The following is a 14,562-nucleotide window of genomic DNA, read 5'->3' as shown; positions in this document are numbered from 1 at the left end:
CATGGTGATAGGTTTATCCCTCTAGCAAGCATTCTTTCCACATCACCCTGGTATCTAATCTGGTCAAGAGATTTCTCAGAATTTTCATTCAACAAAGCCTCCTACTGTTCATTAAACACATATGTGTAGATTGTACAGGCCACCCTGGAATCCCACTGATAGATTATTGTCCTGCTACAAATGAGACAAATGTAATTAGATAAATCATCAAAGTTTGCACTTAATATAACAAATGAATGACTACAAATTGTAAGATTTATTTTATTAAAAAGTTCATAAAATCAATCCAAATCTAAAATGCTGTGACAAAGATAATTTGGTGACGTGAATGGGAACAAAAGTAAATATAGCAAACATAACAACATGCAATGTGGTACTTCATCATATACCCTAGTACAAACATGTGTGTATAACAACCTTTCCTGAATTCCTACATTGCTGGTAAAATGATCAAATTTAATCAACACGTTTCTGTATCAAGCCTCACACTGAACACAGTACTTCTTCAACACTTACAGACTTATTTAGAGTTTAGTGGAATGGGAGCGCAGTCGTTAACTGGCAGTGTCCAACCCTGCCAAACTTCCTGTTCACATGCTCTGTTTAGAGTCAGGTAAAGCACCAGGTTTATATTGGCAGAGCCTCTGCTAGCTTCACCAGTGTAAACGTCTGGCAGCCCATCTGTTAGTGGGTGACCATGTCCCAATGGCAGCCTTCTCAATCTATTGAAGGATGGGCTTATTGTGAACACGGGTTCGGAAAATGAAGAAAGCCCCCTTGTGTAGACAGAAAAGTCCAAGTGCATCACAGCCATGATATTTTGGTTTAGAAAAAACAAACACCTGGTTTAGAAGTTTGTTATTACTAAACAAAAATATTTCCAGAGTGGGCACTTTAAACATGGCCTCCACTCAGCAAACCTTCAGTGCTGTGAAGGGAGCCACTGTCATGGTGCCTGCTGTGATAGCACAGAGATCCCTACCTACTTCAAGAGGATCTTGTATGTTCCCCCAAGGTAGCGAAGGCAGTGGCCTCTGCCTGTGGTTGGCCAGTTAAATATCATCGGTATTTCTATAATGTCAAATGGACAAATAGGTATCTGTGGATTTTATATGAGCCACATGTGATCTGCTATACATTTGATTTTATACTTTATATATTTTTCTATTTTCTATTTAGAAATCATGAGTAATTGTTTTATCTTTATATAAACACTAGTTTCCCAAATGGCAAACTATCTGGAGAGTCTTACATGGACCCTTGTCTGAATTCATTGATGCTTAATTTTCAATATCTTGGGGCAGATTCCGATTCGGTAAAATCCTCTGCGAATAGTCGTATGAAGCATATTTCCCATACGAATCGTACACCTTAAATGTCATCGTAAGTACAATGAAGTACGATCCGAACCCAAAGCAGATCTCCATACGAATTGTACGAAAGACCATACAACTTAATAATCTGTACAAATCGCATTCGGAACACGCAGTGCGCGACGTCCATATGGATCGAAGCATCTTTTTCCGACCCAGCAAGTACGATTTGTCACGGCAACACTCCCTACGACTCTTTTTCTAAGGGAACTCAAAACGCCTGTAAAAGCAGATTTCGACTCGAAACGCGTACAAAACGGACCCCCCCTGGGTATGCGGGTACACCCCATGATTGCAGGGTGCTTTAAGGGTACGGTGCTTTGGGGTACGGTGCTTAGGGGTACGGTGCGCACCCCCATGATTGAAAGGGTACGGTGCGTATGTGATTGTGTGGCTCTCCGTACGAATTGCTCATACAACGTTTTCCATGCGAATCTCATTCTCGTTCCCCAGTCTGGATCGTACTTGTTAAGTCGTACAGCAAGTTTACGATTCGTACGGTTCACAGTGAGGGTCCGTATTGTACAGATTTTCCCTTGCTTTTCGTACGGTTTGTAAAGATTAGGACGTATTGTTTTCCTACAGATCGTACTATGCGATTCGGACGAATTTGTACGATTCGTACGGAAAGTGCTACAAATTTGAATCGTTGTACGGATTAGTTTCCCAAATAGGAATCAATCCCCTTGTGTTTATGTAAACCAACATGAAATGGATTAGAGAGCAGCACCATGAGGTTTAACGGCTAGTTTCATTGAAGAATCCTCAGTATGTGTGAGTCCACTTTGTGTATATAAGATGTCAGCAGTCTGCCTTAATGCGCAAACAGTGTAGTCAGCATATTTGTGCTGCTGTGCGGAGTCATATTTTCCTTTTGAATTACAGTGATTACAGCAGATGAGGTGTCTCACTTTAATCCCTACCAGAATGGTAGCTCTTAAAATAGGCATTGCACATATGTTTGATTACAAATGCAATTTCAAAATCGTCTTACCCTTCTGAACTTATTTTATCAGGTGAGTCCTTCCTGATCATTCAATTTGCCTCCCACTTTCTCAGACAAACCAGGAACAGTGATATGCTACTACCATTGCTCAATCTACACCCAAGGAAACAGAGGCAGCCAAAACTACTGGCACACTTCAAAAACTCTCTGAATCCCACTGACTTCATATTAATAATGTAACACCATTGGAACAGGGAGCCCCTGTGAAGGTAGAATTGCATACTATCTTTTGTTTGACTGGGATTCACTCTGAGAGAATGGTTTCAGTTTCATGGTGATTTCAAAGCTCATGGCAGACTTGAGGATAGGTTTACTTCTACATCTAGACAAGAAAGTGTGTATCTGTCATTTTGGAGCATAAGTATCAGAATTGCAGTAATAAAGCAGAAGCTTTTCCTCTGCTCTGTCATAGGGAAGCACTTACTTCCCCAGTCTTTTCCTCATCTTGCTCAGCTCTTGAGAGAACATACAGATTAGTCTCCTAAAAGCGTCTTAAGCAGGGGACGTGTCCTAAAAAAAAGAAGTGGGGGGACTAACCAGGTAAATCTGAATGCAAGTGACATCACCATGCATGAAATCACAGTGTGTGACATCACAGGAAGTGGCATCATAAGTGACATCAGATCTTAAGCCCTCACATATATGTTTACCATGTCTATCAAGAGTACATTGGAGCACATTTTGAGTATACATGCAAACCCTCCTGATTTAGGCAGAAGATTCACACGTTTGTAGGCTACACACAAAACAATCAACGTTAGTGGAGGGCAGTGGGGTATAAGGTGCGCACGGTATTGTGACTACGTAATCAGAAATATAAATCCATTTGAAACTGCTTCAAAGGAAATTAAAACAATGACCACCCCACATTGTCAATTTAGTGTGTTCAAGCCTACACACACTCATAATCTGAACACAAATTCAATTTCCTGAGCAAAAAATATAAAATCCGAAGCATAAGTTCATGCAATAGTTATTTTCAAGTGTTCATTCTTGATCTTTATTCTGTAACTCGTATCTTCGGAAGACTTTTTGAAAATCAAAAACACACTACAGTTCTTCAATGATACAACCAACAACTACATTTCGTCTAATGGTGATAGCCAAAGACTGCATCAGGGCTACAACAAACAAATGTACGGCTAAATTATCCTATAAGACGCACAGATAATTTTTTGTGTCTAACCTAACCTCCACCAAAAAAGAATTGAAAAGTGAATCACCCAGTGCTCTACTAACAACCTAAAACAAACACCCAATGAAGTGAAAGGCAGCAACACTTCAGGATGTATACAGAAAATACATTATTACAAAGACACCCAAAGGGAGAGAGAATCCCTTCCAAACATAAAAGAAAAGAGATTCTTATCATATAAGACACCACTCAACAGATCGACCCTGACGTGCCAAACATTCAAACTACCACTAAATAATCCCAAGTAGACAAGATAGAGAACCCTATACACCACATATTTCACCAAAACCATATGTCACAAAACAATTTACCATAAACTGCTATATCAATTCAGCACAACAGGTTTGGACTGCCTCTAACATGGACAGCCTTCATCGGATATGATGGACAATATAAAACCTATGACAACATGCAAAAAAACATCATGTAATTATAGACCTCTTAAGTTTCATGATCTTATCAAACATTTTGTATAGTTAATAAACATTCTATATTTTACTAGTTAAAACATAACCGCCAAACCACACGCACCAGACCTGGTGCTTTCAGTCACTAACATCAGAATATAATCATCAATCTTTGTGAGGTCTCAGTACTATCAGCGAGTTTCCTAAATAGTCATATAAGAAAAACTAAATATCTCTACTTTAAACATGTCCATTACTGAGTTAAATCAAGTCTCAACCATTTCAAAACATCTCGGCATATGTATCCTCAGGTCATTCACTTCCCGCAAATACCTGTCATTAATGTTTGAGCTAGCTAGAATTCAAATTCTTTATGATTAAAAAAATATCAAACCTGAACATACTCATAGTTAACATAATTAAAAACATAATCACCACAATGTATGTCATGTCACCACAGCGTAATTCCATCAAGACCAATACCGTTCATGACGTTTAGCATCAACTCCATCTTTAAATGGATATTTATATTGGTAACCCACACTAAACATCAAAGAAGGCATCCAGTGCACATAGCTCGATAGTAAAACCGAGCGCAACTGCCATATTGGACTATTTCTAATCCATTATCAAATATCTCAACTACAAAAATGATTACTGTTGTCCAGGATGCCAGGAATAATAAACACCAATTAACAAATATGATTGAGAAAGAACAACACCCAACTAGTCAAAATCTAGAAACATCCAATCCGTATAACCGATGAGATACATAGATCGTGCCCTATATCTCCATTGAAAAGTATCTTAATAAAAACCACGGCAGTAAATGCTCAGTACTTATAAACAATATATCAAAACATATGAATTTCACATCCCATATATAATATAAAAAGGGATTTTTTTTCCAAATAAAAATTGTAAAAGATCATTAGCACTTAATAGAAGAATCGAACTCCTGACCTTCAGTGTAGGCAGGCACATCGTTCAACCCCCAAAGCTAATAGCGCAACACATTACTTTATAACCCGTTGCAAGAATATACCATGTAACAAGAAATTGGAAAATTTATAACGAACAAATATCACATCTATATGTCAATGATGAATTGCAAAAAATCCACAATCATAAAGATACCTTCAAAGGAACATATTGTTAGCCTACAAATAAGACTTTAATTGTCCTCTATAATTGAGGGCATACGTAAGGAGGCAAAGTTAGTAAAGAGAAAGTAGGCGAAGAAAAAGAAAGAGAAACTGGGCAAAGAGATACAGGATGGGCAGTTAGGGGATCATTAGGATGGCGGGCGGACTTTGCCCGCCTGCCATACTCGTGGTAATAGGGACCGCCCGCCATAAAGGCGGGGTCCCGTCGGGGGTATTAGGATGTGCCTGTCACAGTGACGGGCACATCCTGCATGTTAAGCATTGTGGCTGGAGATGCTCTCAGCACCGCCTGCCACAATGCTTAAAAAGCACTTTTGCATTTGCATAATCAAAGCTGCAGGCACCGCGCGGTGCCTACTGCTTTGATTATGCAAATGCAGGGGGGTACCACAGGTACCCCCCGTGTGCACCCCCCTACTCTCCTTCACTCTGGGGGCCAGCAGGGGGCCCCAAGAGCAAAGTCTGCATGCCTTTCCGTGGCGGCATTGCCGCCACGGAAAGGCTATCATAATCATATCATAATATGGCTGGCGGTGTCTGATAGACACCGCCACCATATTATTCCTTTTCCGCCCCGACCGGGGCGGAAAAGCAGTGGACGGTCTTTCCCTCCGCCGAGGCCCCCCCCATACTAATATGGCGGGGGGAAATCAAGAGTGGATGTCGGGCAGATTGCCCCCGCCAGGATGAAGGTGGCCACCGGGGGCAATCCGCCCGACATCATAATGGACCCCTTAGTGTCCACTGTAAATGTACCATAAAGTAAATTTGCATTATATACAGAAGGACAAATCCATTATTACAACATTATAGATTATATCAACATAACCATAACATCAACATGATGATAGCAAGATCATATAAGTGTTGACATTTGTATGCAGTAATTTGAATTGGAGTTAAATTCAGTTATTGACGATATACCTATTATACTGGAACTCTCTGCTGCAACATTTCCTTCCTTCAGAATCTCACTGTGTTTGGTTTTAAGGGAACCATACTAGCCTGGATCGCTTCCTTCCCCTCAACCTGTTGACAATCAGTTTTTCTTGGAAATTTTTATTCTCAGCCTAAACATCTCCCATGGGATGTTCTTCACGGGGGGCTATACTTTCTTCCCTCCTGTTCATCCTCTGTCTGAGTCTATTAGTCCATTTGTTCTGGGCCTTCAATGTTAGGTCATAATTCTGTGCCAAAGACATTCCAACTTTCTAATCTCACTGACCTCACATCATATTAGAAGCCACAGAAAGATGGATGAAATTAAATATTTCGATGTTAACTTATTGTACAACTGAAGTCTTTCCTATTTTTTGACTAGATCAATAGATGGGAACATTTTTATGGCACCTTTCTCTTGTCACCTTCCCCAGATATAGTCGTTCCACTCATGATATAGGTATCATCCTGGACTCCAACCTCTCATTTGAATCCCAGATTTCTGCAGGAGCAAAACATTGTTTCGATCAGTTGGAACAACTTCGTAAGATTTTCTGTTTTCTTTAATTTCCTCCTAGACTGCTAGTTGCCAATGTTTTCATCCAGTTTATGATAGACCGTGGCAACTTTGCTTATCTTGGTTTGCCTAAGGCATTTGATCGTCTTCAAAAGCTTCAGGATGTGTCAGTTAGGCTCATGTTCAATAAAAACGTTTGCAATCAATGTCGTTTGCCTGATGCATAACGTTTTGCATGGTACCCCACCAGATTTCTTTCTGAAAATTAAAAGAAATACATTCTCTTTCTTGATTTAAAATCCTCCTCCAGCCTAACCCTTTCTTGTCTGAAATTTAAACTCTGTAATTGGATTGGTACGATCTCTCCCGTTCCTGGGACCCTCATTCTGAAACTCACTACTGTTACCCATTATATTTGAACATGACCACTACAGGTTTTCAGATATTACCTGCAAGAGGCTGTGCTTTACAAGTAATCTAAAATAAACAGAGGTAAGCAATAGACTGGTGGATGATGAGTAGCCGTCTCTTCTGCCTTTTACCTCTCGCGAGTGTCCAGAGGCTTGAGGAAGGTGGGAGTGTGGCACCACCAGCAGTCACCTACTCTGTCAGCCACTCTCCAACCAGGAATTCCCGACAGTGACCACTTCAAGTGGGAGATGGAACAGGGTGGGTGGCACAGAAGAAGGCGGTTAACTATTCTGACAGGGTTATGATAAGGGTAGTGGTAGGTGGAAGGAAACAATGTGTTTTAATTTCTATTATTTAGGCGGGGAACAAAGGATAATAACGACTATCGTGGAATTGGCAGACACTAATCCAGTTATTCTTTTTTTAAACATTTGTGGAATGGGGTTAATGCTGAGGATGGTATGAGAAGGTATCTTTTCCCTGGGGAGGAGCAGAGTTGAGATTTCGAGAACGTGGTTGAGGTAGATGGCAGGACATCTAGTGCACTTATATTGTAGGTACCACACCGGGTGCAGGCCTGGGTGATGTGGGGACATGCTGTGCACAGATCTCCCATGACTCCTCTCTCCCTGTGCTGCAGATCTTCACAAGAGGATTCTGCGGATAAAATATCATAACATTGTAGATGGGTAACTAAATAAAGGGGGGGAATTTTACCTTAGGTTCTGAGTGCTATCATAGACAAGCCTTGAAAAAGCATTCCCTTTATTCACGTTTACACCAATCTATAATTATTCATAAATGTTTTGCTTATAAATAAATGTTTCCATTGTGTTTTTGATTAGGTCCGAGTTACCCCAGAGGTTCCAGTGGTGGTTCTTTCAGACTGTACCAGGTAGGCCCATATGATTTCCCCAAGGGTACCAAGAGAAATGTCATGCTAATGTGCAGCAAGGTTCCTGACCTTGCATAGAGATACCAGTATGCTCACATGTGAGGATGCAAAATTGTATAATATTTGTCAATTTGTAGTCTCTGTAAATTGGCAAGCCAGACTCAAGGTCATTTATCACCCAGCCTTGCATCTCTACCAATGACTAAAGAAAGTAATTATAGAATATCGCTTTGTTTGATGATGTCATTTTAGGTTTTGAAGTGTATTTAATAGTAATGTGAGAAAACGTGAGTTTTGTTACAATAAATATAAATTCTACTTTACAGATAGGCAACGTGCAAAATTTTACATTGTAATGTTTCTTAGATATAAACTCAGACCTTACTAGCGCCTGGAAGCTCCTTCCACAAATCAAAGCATCTGTATTCAATCTATGCTACTCAGGGGCATATTTACATGGAGCTATCGCAGAATTAATTGCACATTTACGGAGCCAAAGTCATCATGAATTTACCGCCCTCATTCACACGCAGGTGCTAACAGCCCACAGCACCAGTTTTCCTGTGAAAGCAGCCGCAAAAAAAAAATCATCGCAGAGGCCCCCCCAAAATATCGCCAATGAGATGCAGAGTAGGCGTTCCCGTGACAAAACCAGTGACAACCCCACACCTCAACATTGACAACGACTAGACAGAACCGCAAAAAAACACAAAACATGCAATGAGCAGTGTTAGCAGCAGGAAATTTACATCTGCTCTGACCTAGTGCAAAGTCGGACCACAGTCTGTACCACAAAAGGGAGCGCAGCCCACAGCCACACCTGAAGGCAAACAGATGCTATGGAGCAACTGAACATGCAGCACAGACACCCAAGAGGGCCACAACACCCACCGACACCACAACCATGCCCGCAGCATCCCCCTACCCCCGGGCCCACCCCCAAACCTGGACCAAGAAACTGCACACCAACAAACCACAAAACAAATATGTTGCCTGAGGTCACTCGAGCAGGACAATAAACATACATGCGTGGCCAGAAATGGAGAACCAGTCATACAGCAATGCAATCACCAACACAAAACACCATACAAATAAAAAAATAAACAGCCATTCGGATGAATCCTGGCCGGTCAACACTGGAAAATCTTTTGGAAACAGCCTGGAAGAAGAAATACAACAGAAGAAGGTGGGCTATACGGCCAACAAAGGAAAGAGAGGAAGAGGGGGGCGCTAGAGGGCGCACACACAGAATGGCCTGCACATATGTGAGGCTCCTGCTGCCTGGACCATTAATATTGACATTTATCCTGAACAACTGGAGTAGCGATTGATTAGCAACGCATCAAATTGAAGTATTGGAGGTACTGCACCCTCGGTGCGAATTTGGTTTTGAACGGACACTGTATGTGCTGGCGCCGACCAGTAAAAGATTGGTCCGAAGACGACGCTGCAGTGCAGTGGAGACACAGGAAGGCATAGCGCTCTACGCAAGGCCGAGGCTCTCCTGACGACGAGAGGGCCACAGCACGGAACGAGTAGTCAGGAAGAGGAGACAAGAACAGGAGGACCTGCGGGCCGCTGCACTGTAGAGAAAGGCGGCTGGTAGAGGAAAGGTGGAAGGCGGCAGATAAAGACAGAGCTGTGTGTGGAACAGGAGGAGTTCAAATGGTGGAGCTGTGCGATAGCCTCCATAACGGCTGAGTAAATGACACATCGTATTGCCGGCAGACGCGGCTTGCAGGCATCACAGCGAGCACAGGAACGTCAGGGAGACAGGTAAAACGAGGAAAATAGATCGCGGAGAGGCTGGTCCTGTGCACAGAGGGGCCTATCGCAGCTGGGAGCTGGGGGAGCCTAATGGTGCATGTCGGGCCCTGTAGTGACGACGAGAAGACACCTCCCCTCCTCAGATTCTTGTTGCACTCTGCAGTAACTGGGGAATTGCGAGCAAACCAATCAAAACAAATACAAAGGGCCTTGTCTGGGGAATAGCCATGTGCGAGAGTGAATTGCCCTCCCCCCCACAAGCGTGTGGAAAGACTGGCGGACGTAGGGATAACGGTGTTGTGTTGTGAGTCCAGGAAGCCGCATAAGAAGGGGGTAGAGATAACAAGCAACGCAAAGTAATGAGGGGCAATTAAAGAGACCTGAGGAGCTCACCACTCACCCTGGGCAGTGTATACTAGACATTTCAAGAGGGGTGTGCAAAGAGGTGGGACTCAAGGACTTGCCATCACAAGGGATTGCAGGTGGCTCTGACCGGCTATAGTGCAGAGAAAAGCGCTGGTGAAGTACTGCAGACATACTTAGAGGTGGGGCTGAGATACCTCATGGCTAAGACACTCTCGGCCCCAGGGTTTGATACCACGCCCGGAGTGTAAAGACTGTGAGGAAGCGGAAGCGACATACCCCATAGAGTTGGGACGCATGGAGCAAAATGGGAAAGACCGATACCAGACAGCCAAAATTAAACTTTGAACCTGCCAAAAAAGTGGCCAGGTCCAAGCAAGGGGATCTGGATACCGAAGACATGGAGAGTGGTAACGACAGTGTCATGCCACAAACAGCTGACATGAACAATATCCTACAAGAAATGAGACAGGGGTTTGCGATAGTGGTGGACAAAGTTGATCGTATGTCATCTAGGATGGACGCAATAGCACACAAATTGGATGCGCATGAGGAGCATATCAAAGAAGCTGAACGATGAATATCTGATAATGATGACACAACAGCCGGGCATACCGCACAGCTTGTACGCATGGATAAAATATTGAGAACTATAGCGGCTAAAAATGAAGATTTGGAAGCCCGCAGCAGGAGAAATAATATTCGGGTGGTTGGCATTCCAGAGACAACCAACACTGGCAAAATGGAGGAATACGTGGAGAAGATGTTACTGGCAGCCATTGGGGCGGAGGTGTTCTCCTCAATTCATAATCGAAAGGGCCCACAGGTCTCTAGGACCGTGACCGCCGCCCGGTAGCCCTTTGAGACCCATCATTGCACACCTGTTGAACTATCGAGATCGGGACGTGCCACTTCGTGCAGCAAGAAACAAGCAGTCCCTGAACTACGATGGCAACACAGTCTCGATCTATCCAGATTTTACACCTATTTATCGATTTAAAGAAGAAGCTACGAACAGCACAAATCGACTACGCCCTGCTTTATCTGGCGAGATTGCTAGTCACGCATCAAGGAAAGCAACGATTCTTCACCAATCCCCAACAAATGGAGGACTTCCTCCGCACAGTGAAACGTATGCACCATGGCGGCGGAAACCCAGGATGTTCTCAGCAATCATCTCCCGCGGGAACCGAAAGGGGCACGCAGTGACTATCGGCACGGAGGCGCCACTGGACTCTCCAAATGACAACAGAATAGGACATGGCGTGTATATATGAACGCAGAAGAGATCTGTAGGTGAGACAATAACAGTTGTACCAGTTGTTCGATAACGTGGAGTTCCAGGCCCCCTCCCCCTGTGCTGAGGGCCTGAGGCGACATCAAAAGAGGGCCTTAAGGGGGAGGAATGACTGTGTAGCCGTCTGGAGATGACCCCCAAAGGGTGAATCTCTATGTCTGAACACAGCACACAAAGTGCAGGTGACTTAGGGAACTACTTGAAGTTGTTGGGGAGGAGGGAGGGAGGGAGGGAAATGGATTCTGGCAAGATTGGGCGGCTTCAGTGGGAGGAGGGAGGGATGGGTGGTGATTGGGGAGTTTGGTTGTTGAGAAGGTTTGTAGTCCGAATGGGTGCAAATGGGTTCTGTTGAGATATTATATGCGACATCACCAGTGCGCTACAGCTAAGGTGCGGAATGGGAGGCTGGGGGGGAAGACGCAACCCTTGGATGCCACTAGCTACACAACAAGCACTTAGAGAATATTGCTGAGGTGACCATAGGCACACTGAACATCATCACATGGAATGAAAGAGGATTGGGAGATACCAGAAAAAAAGAGGCAAGTCATATCTTATTTAGACAGACACAGTGTACACATAGCGATGCTACAAGAGACCCACTGCTCTCGAAATGCTCCGAACACGTTTGCCAGCATTTGGGCAGGAACTAGAATTTTTTCTTCTTATACCACATACGCAAGGGGAACTGTGATTTTGGTAAAGAAACAGGCACCATTCCAGCTAGTAGGTGCTTCATGGGACTTGGAGGGCAGATATTGCGTAGCATGGGGGCGACTGGGTTCCCAATTGGTGACACTGGCCTGTTGCTATTGTCCAAATACAGATGAGCCTGGGTTTTTTGATTCGCTTTGGGCTAAGATATTTGAGACGGAGTCTACACATGTAATTTGGGTGGGTGATTTTAACGTTACTTTCAGTCCCAATGTGGGCCGATCCCACTCAGCGCTGCGCCACTTCATGAAGGCTCAAGCAGTAGTAAGGGAGATTATAGAGGCCTATCAGCTGACAGATGCATGTAGGCATAAACACCCACAGGCGCAGGAGGGTACACATTTCACCGTGCAGGCACAATCTTGGGCTAGGTTGGATTACTTTCTAGTAACTAGGGGATTGGCGCCGGCGATTGCCAGTACAAAGCACCTTGCTAGGACATATTCAGATCATGCTCCAGTGCTGATGGCACTCTCCTCTACAGATTTTTATGCTCCGCGGAACCCTTGGAAACTATACGCACCTATACTACCTAATTCAGTGTTCCAGGAGGAACTGCGGGAGGAGATAAGTGATTTTTTTCAGAGGAATAAGGACTCAGTCAAAAGTGTGGAGGTAATATGGGAGGCATTCAAAGTAACGATGCGGGAGTACTGCATAGCGAAGGGGGCTGGAGTACTCAGGGACATACAGACTACACTGCGAACATTGGAAACAGAACCTAAACATTTGGAAAATGAACTTGCAAAGAACTCAGAAGGCTCACTCCAAGCTACATTTAGAGAGAAACTTACACTATACATGGAGGACGCGCAAAGGGAGGCAAAATTTAAAGGAAAGTACTGGGTGGCCAGGAATTATGGAGAAGGGGATAGGCCTGGCAGAATACTGGCACAGAAGGTGAGGCAGCCTCGCTGCTCCACTTACATAACAGAGGGGAGGAGCTTGGATGGGGTGGTCTACAGTGATACAGCCAATATCCTTAACGCATTCCTGGAGCCTTACAGAACACTATATACCACGACAGGACAAGGTAACATTGATTTGGATAGTGTTCTTGGAGATGTAGCGTTGGGATGGCTTAGCAACGGGCAGAGGGCATTCTTATGTGTGCCGTTTGAGTTGGATGAGGTGAGGGGCTATAATGGGCTTGCAATCGGGCAAGGCCACAGGCACAGATGGGATCCCAGTTGAATTTTATAAAACATACATTGATCTTATGGCTCTCATTCTTACGGAAGTGTATTAACATGCACTGGAAGTGGGACATCTGCCTCCAACTATGAGGGAAGCCCTAATACTGTCATTATTGAAACCGGGAAAGGCGCCAGAACACTGTGACTCGTATGGACCACTCTCGCTCCTTAACTGCGATGCAAACATTTTAGCCAAGCTTATAGCAACAAGGTTGAGCCTGCTGATGAAGCATTTGATCTTGCTGATCAATTGGGCTTCGTGCCGGGGAGAGCAACCTCTCACAATCTGAGAATGCTCTTTGCTATCTTAGATAATGTGTCCCCTGATTTCCCCATGGCATTTGACTCTGTGGAGTGGAACTATATTTTTGGAGTGATGAAGCGAATGGGGTTCCCACCTTTATTTTTATCATGGATTAAATTACTATATACCCTGCCAGTGGCAAAGATTCTTATTAATGGCCACACCTCACAAACTTTTGATATAACGAGAGGGACGAGGCAAGGGTACCCACTATTCCCATTACTATTTGCCATTGCTGTTGAGCCACTAGCAGCGAAGCTACGGCAATGTCATAATGATAGGGCCCTGCGATGTTTTCAACGCCAAATACTCATATCCCTCTATGCAGACGATATTACCTTGTATGTTCGGGACCCACAACAACACTTGAACCCGATCCTGCAAGAATTCATAGTGTTTGGACAACTTTCTGGGGTCCAGATAAACTTGGGCGAAGTCTAGTTTCTTCCCACTCACAGAACTACTAAGCGTTTCTCGATGGACTATCCCTTGGAATGGTGTGAAGACGACTTGAAATATTTAGGGATCAGAGTCTCCAGAGACAATGGAGAACTTATAAGAATGAATTATGGGATGGCTATAACTCGACTGACATACAATATTACACGGTGCGTGGCTATGTCTCTATCCATGGCTGGACGTGCGTCATTGATAAAAATGGTGATACTCCCCCAGCTTCTGTACCTTTTTTGGACATACCCTTCTAACCAGGTGCACATTTTTTTGAATTGCTCGAGTCCGAAATTATAAGACTCGTTTGGGGAGGCAAACAACCCAGATTACAGTGGGAAATAATGACGCTGCTCTACTCAAAGGGAGGGTTTGGAATATCGAATTTTGAGTTATATTTTGCTGCGGCGCAGGCCCATTTTGCATTATTTTGGGTAAAGCAACCGAGGTATATGCCACAAGTGGCAGCGGAACATTGACTGGCACACCCCATTACTCTAGAAGGAACACTATACCTACCAGTGGGAGAAGCAGCCTAATGCACTAGTATGTACGATAAAAG

At 43.8% G+C, this 14,562-nt stretch overlaps 1 protein-coding gene across 4 annotated transcripts in view; it reads left to right on the top strand.

The window, feature by feature from the left end:
* LOC147728937 (dual oxidase 1-like) overlaps positions 1-14,562 on the top strand; it is a 992,769-nt gene that overhangs the window by 900,801 nt on the left and 77,406 nt on the right. For all 4 annotated transcript variants that reach the window (XM_086959175.1, XM_086959177.1, XM_086959176.1 and 1 more), the window contains one exon: positions 7,860-7,909. In XM_086959175.1, coding sequence (XP_086815301.1) covers positions 7,860-7,909 — 50 coding nt within the window. The remainder of the gene's footprint in view (positions 1-7,859; positions 7,910-14,562) is intronic.

The sequence above is a fragment of the Lissotriton vulgaris genome, chromosome 2_2 (genome assembly GCF_964263255.1).
Source record: "Lissotriton vulgaris chromosome 2_2, aLisVul1.2, whole genome shotgun sequence".
NCBI classification, from domain to species: Eukaryota; Metazoa; Chordata; class Amphibia; order Caudata; family Salamandridae; genus Lissotriton; species Lissotriton vulgaris.
This window is presented reverse-complemented; position numbering and strand designations above follow the sequence as displayed.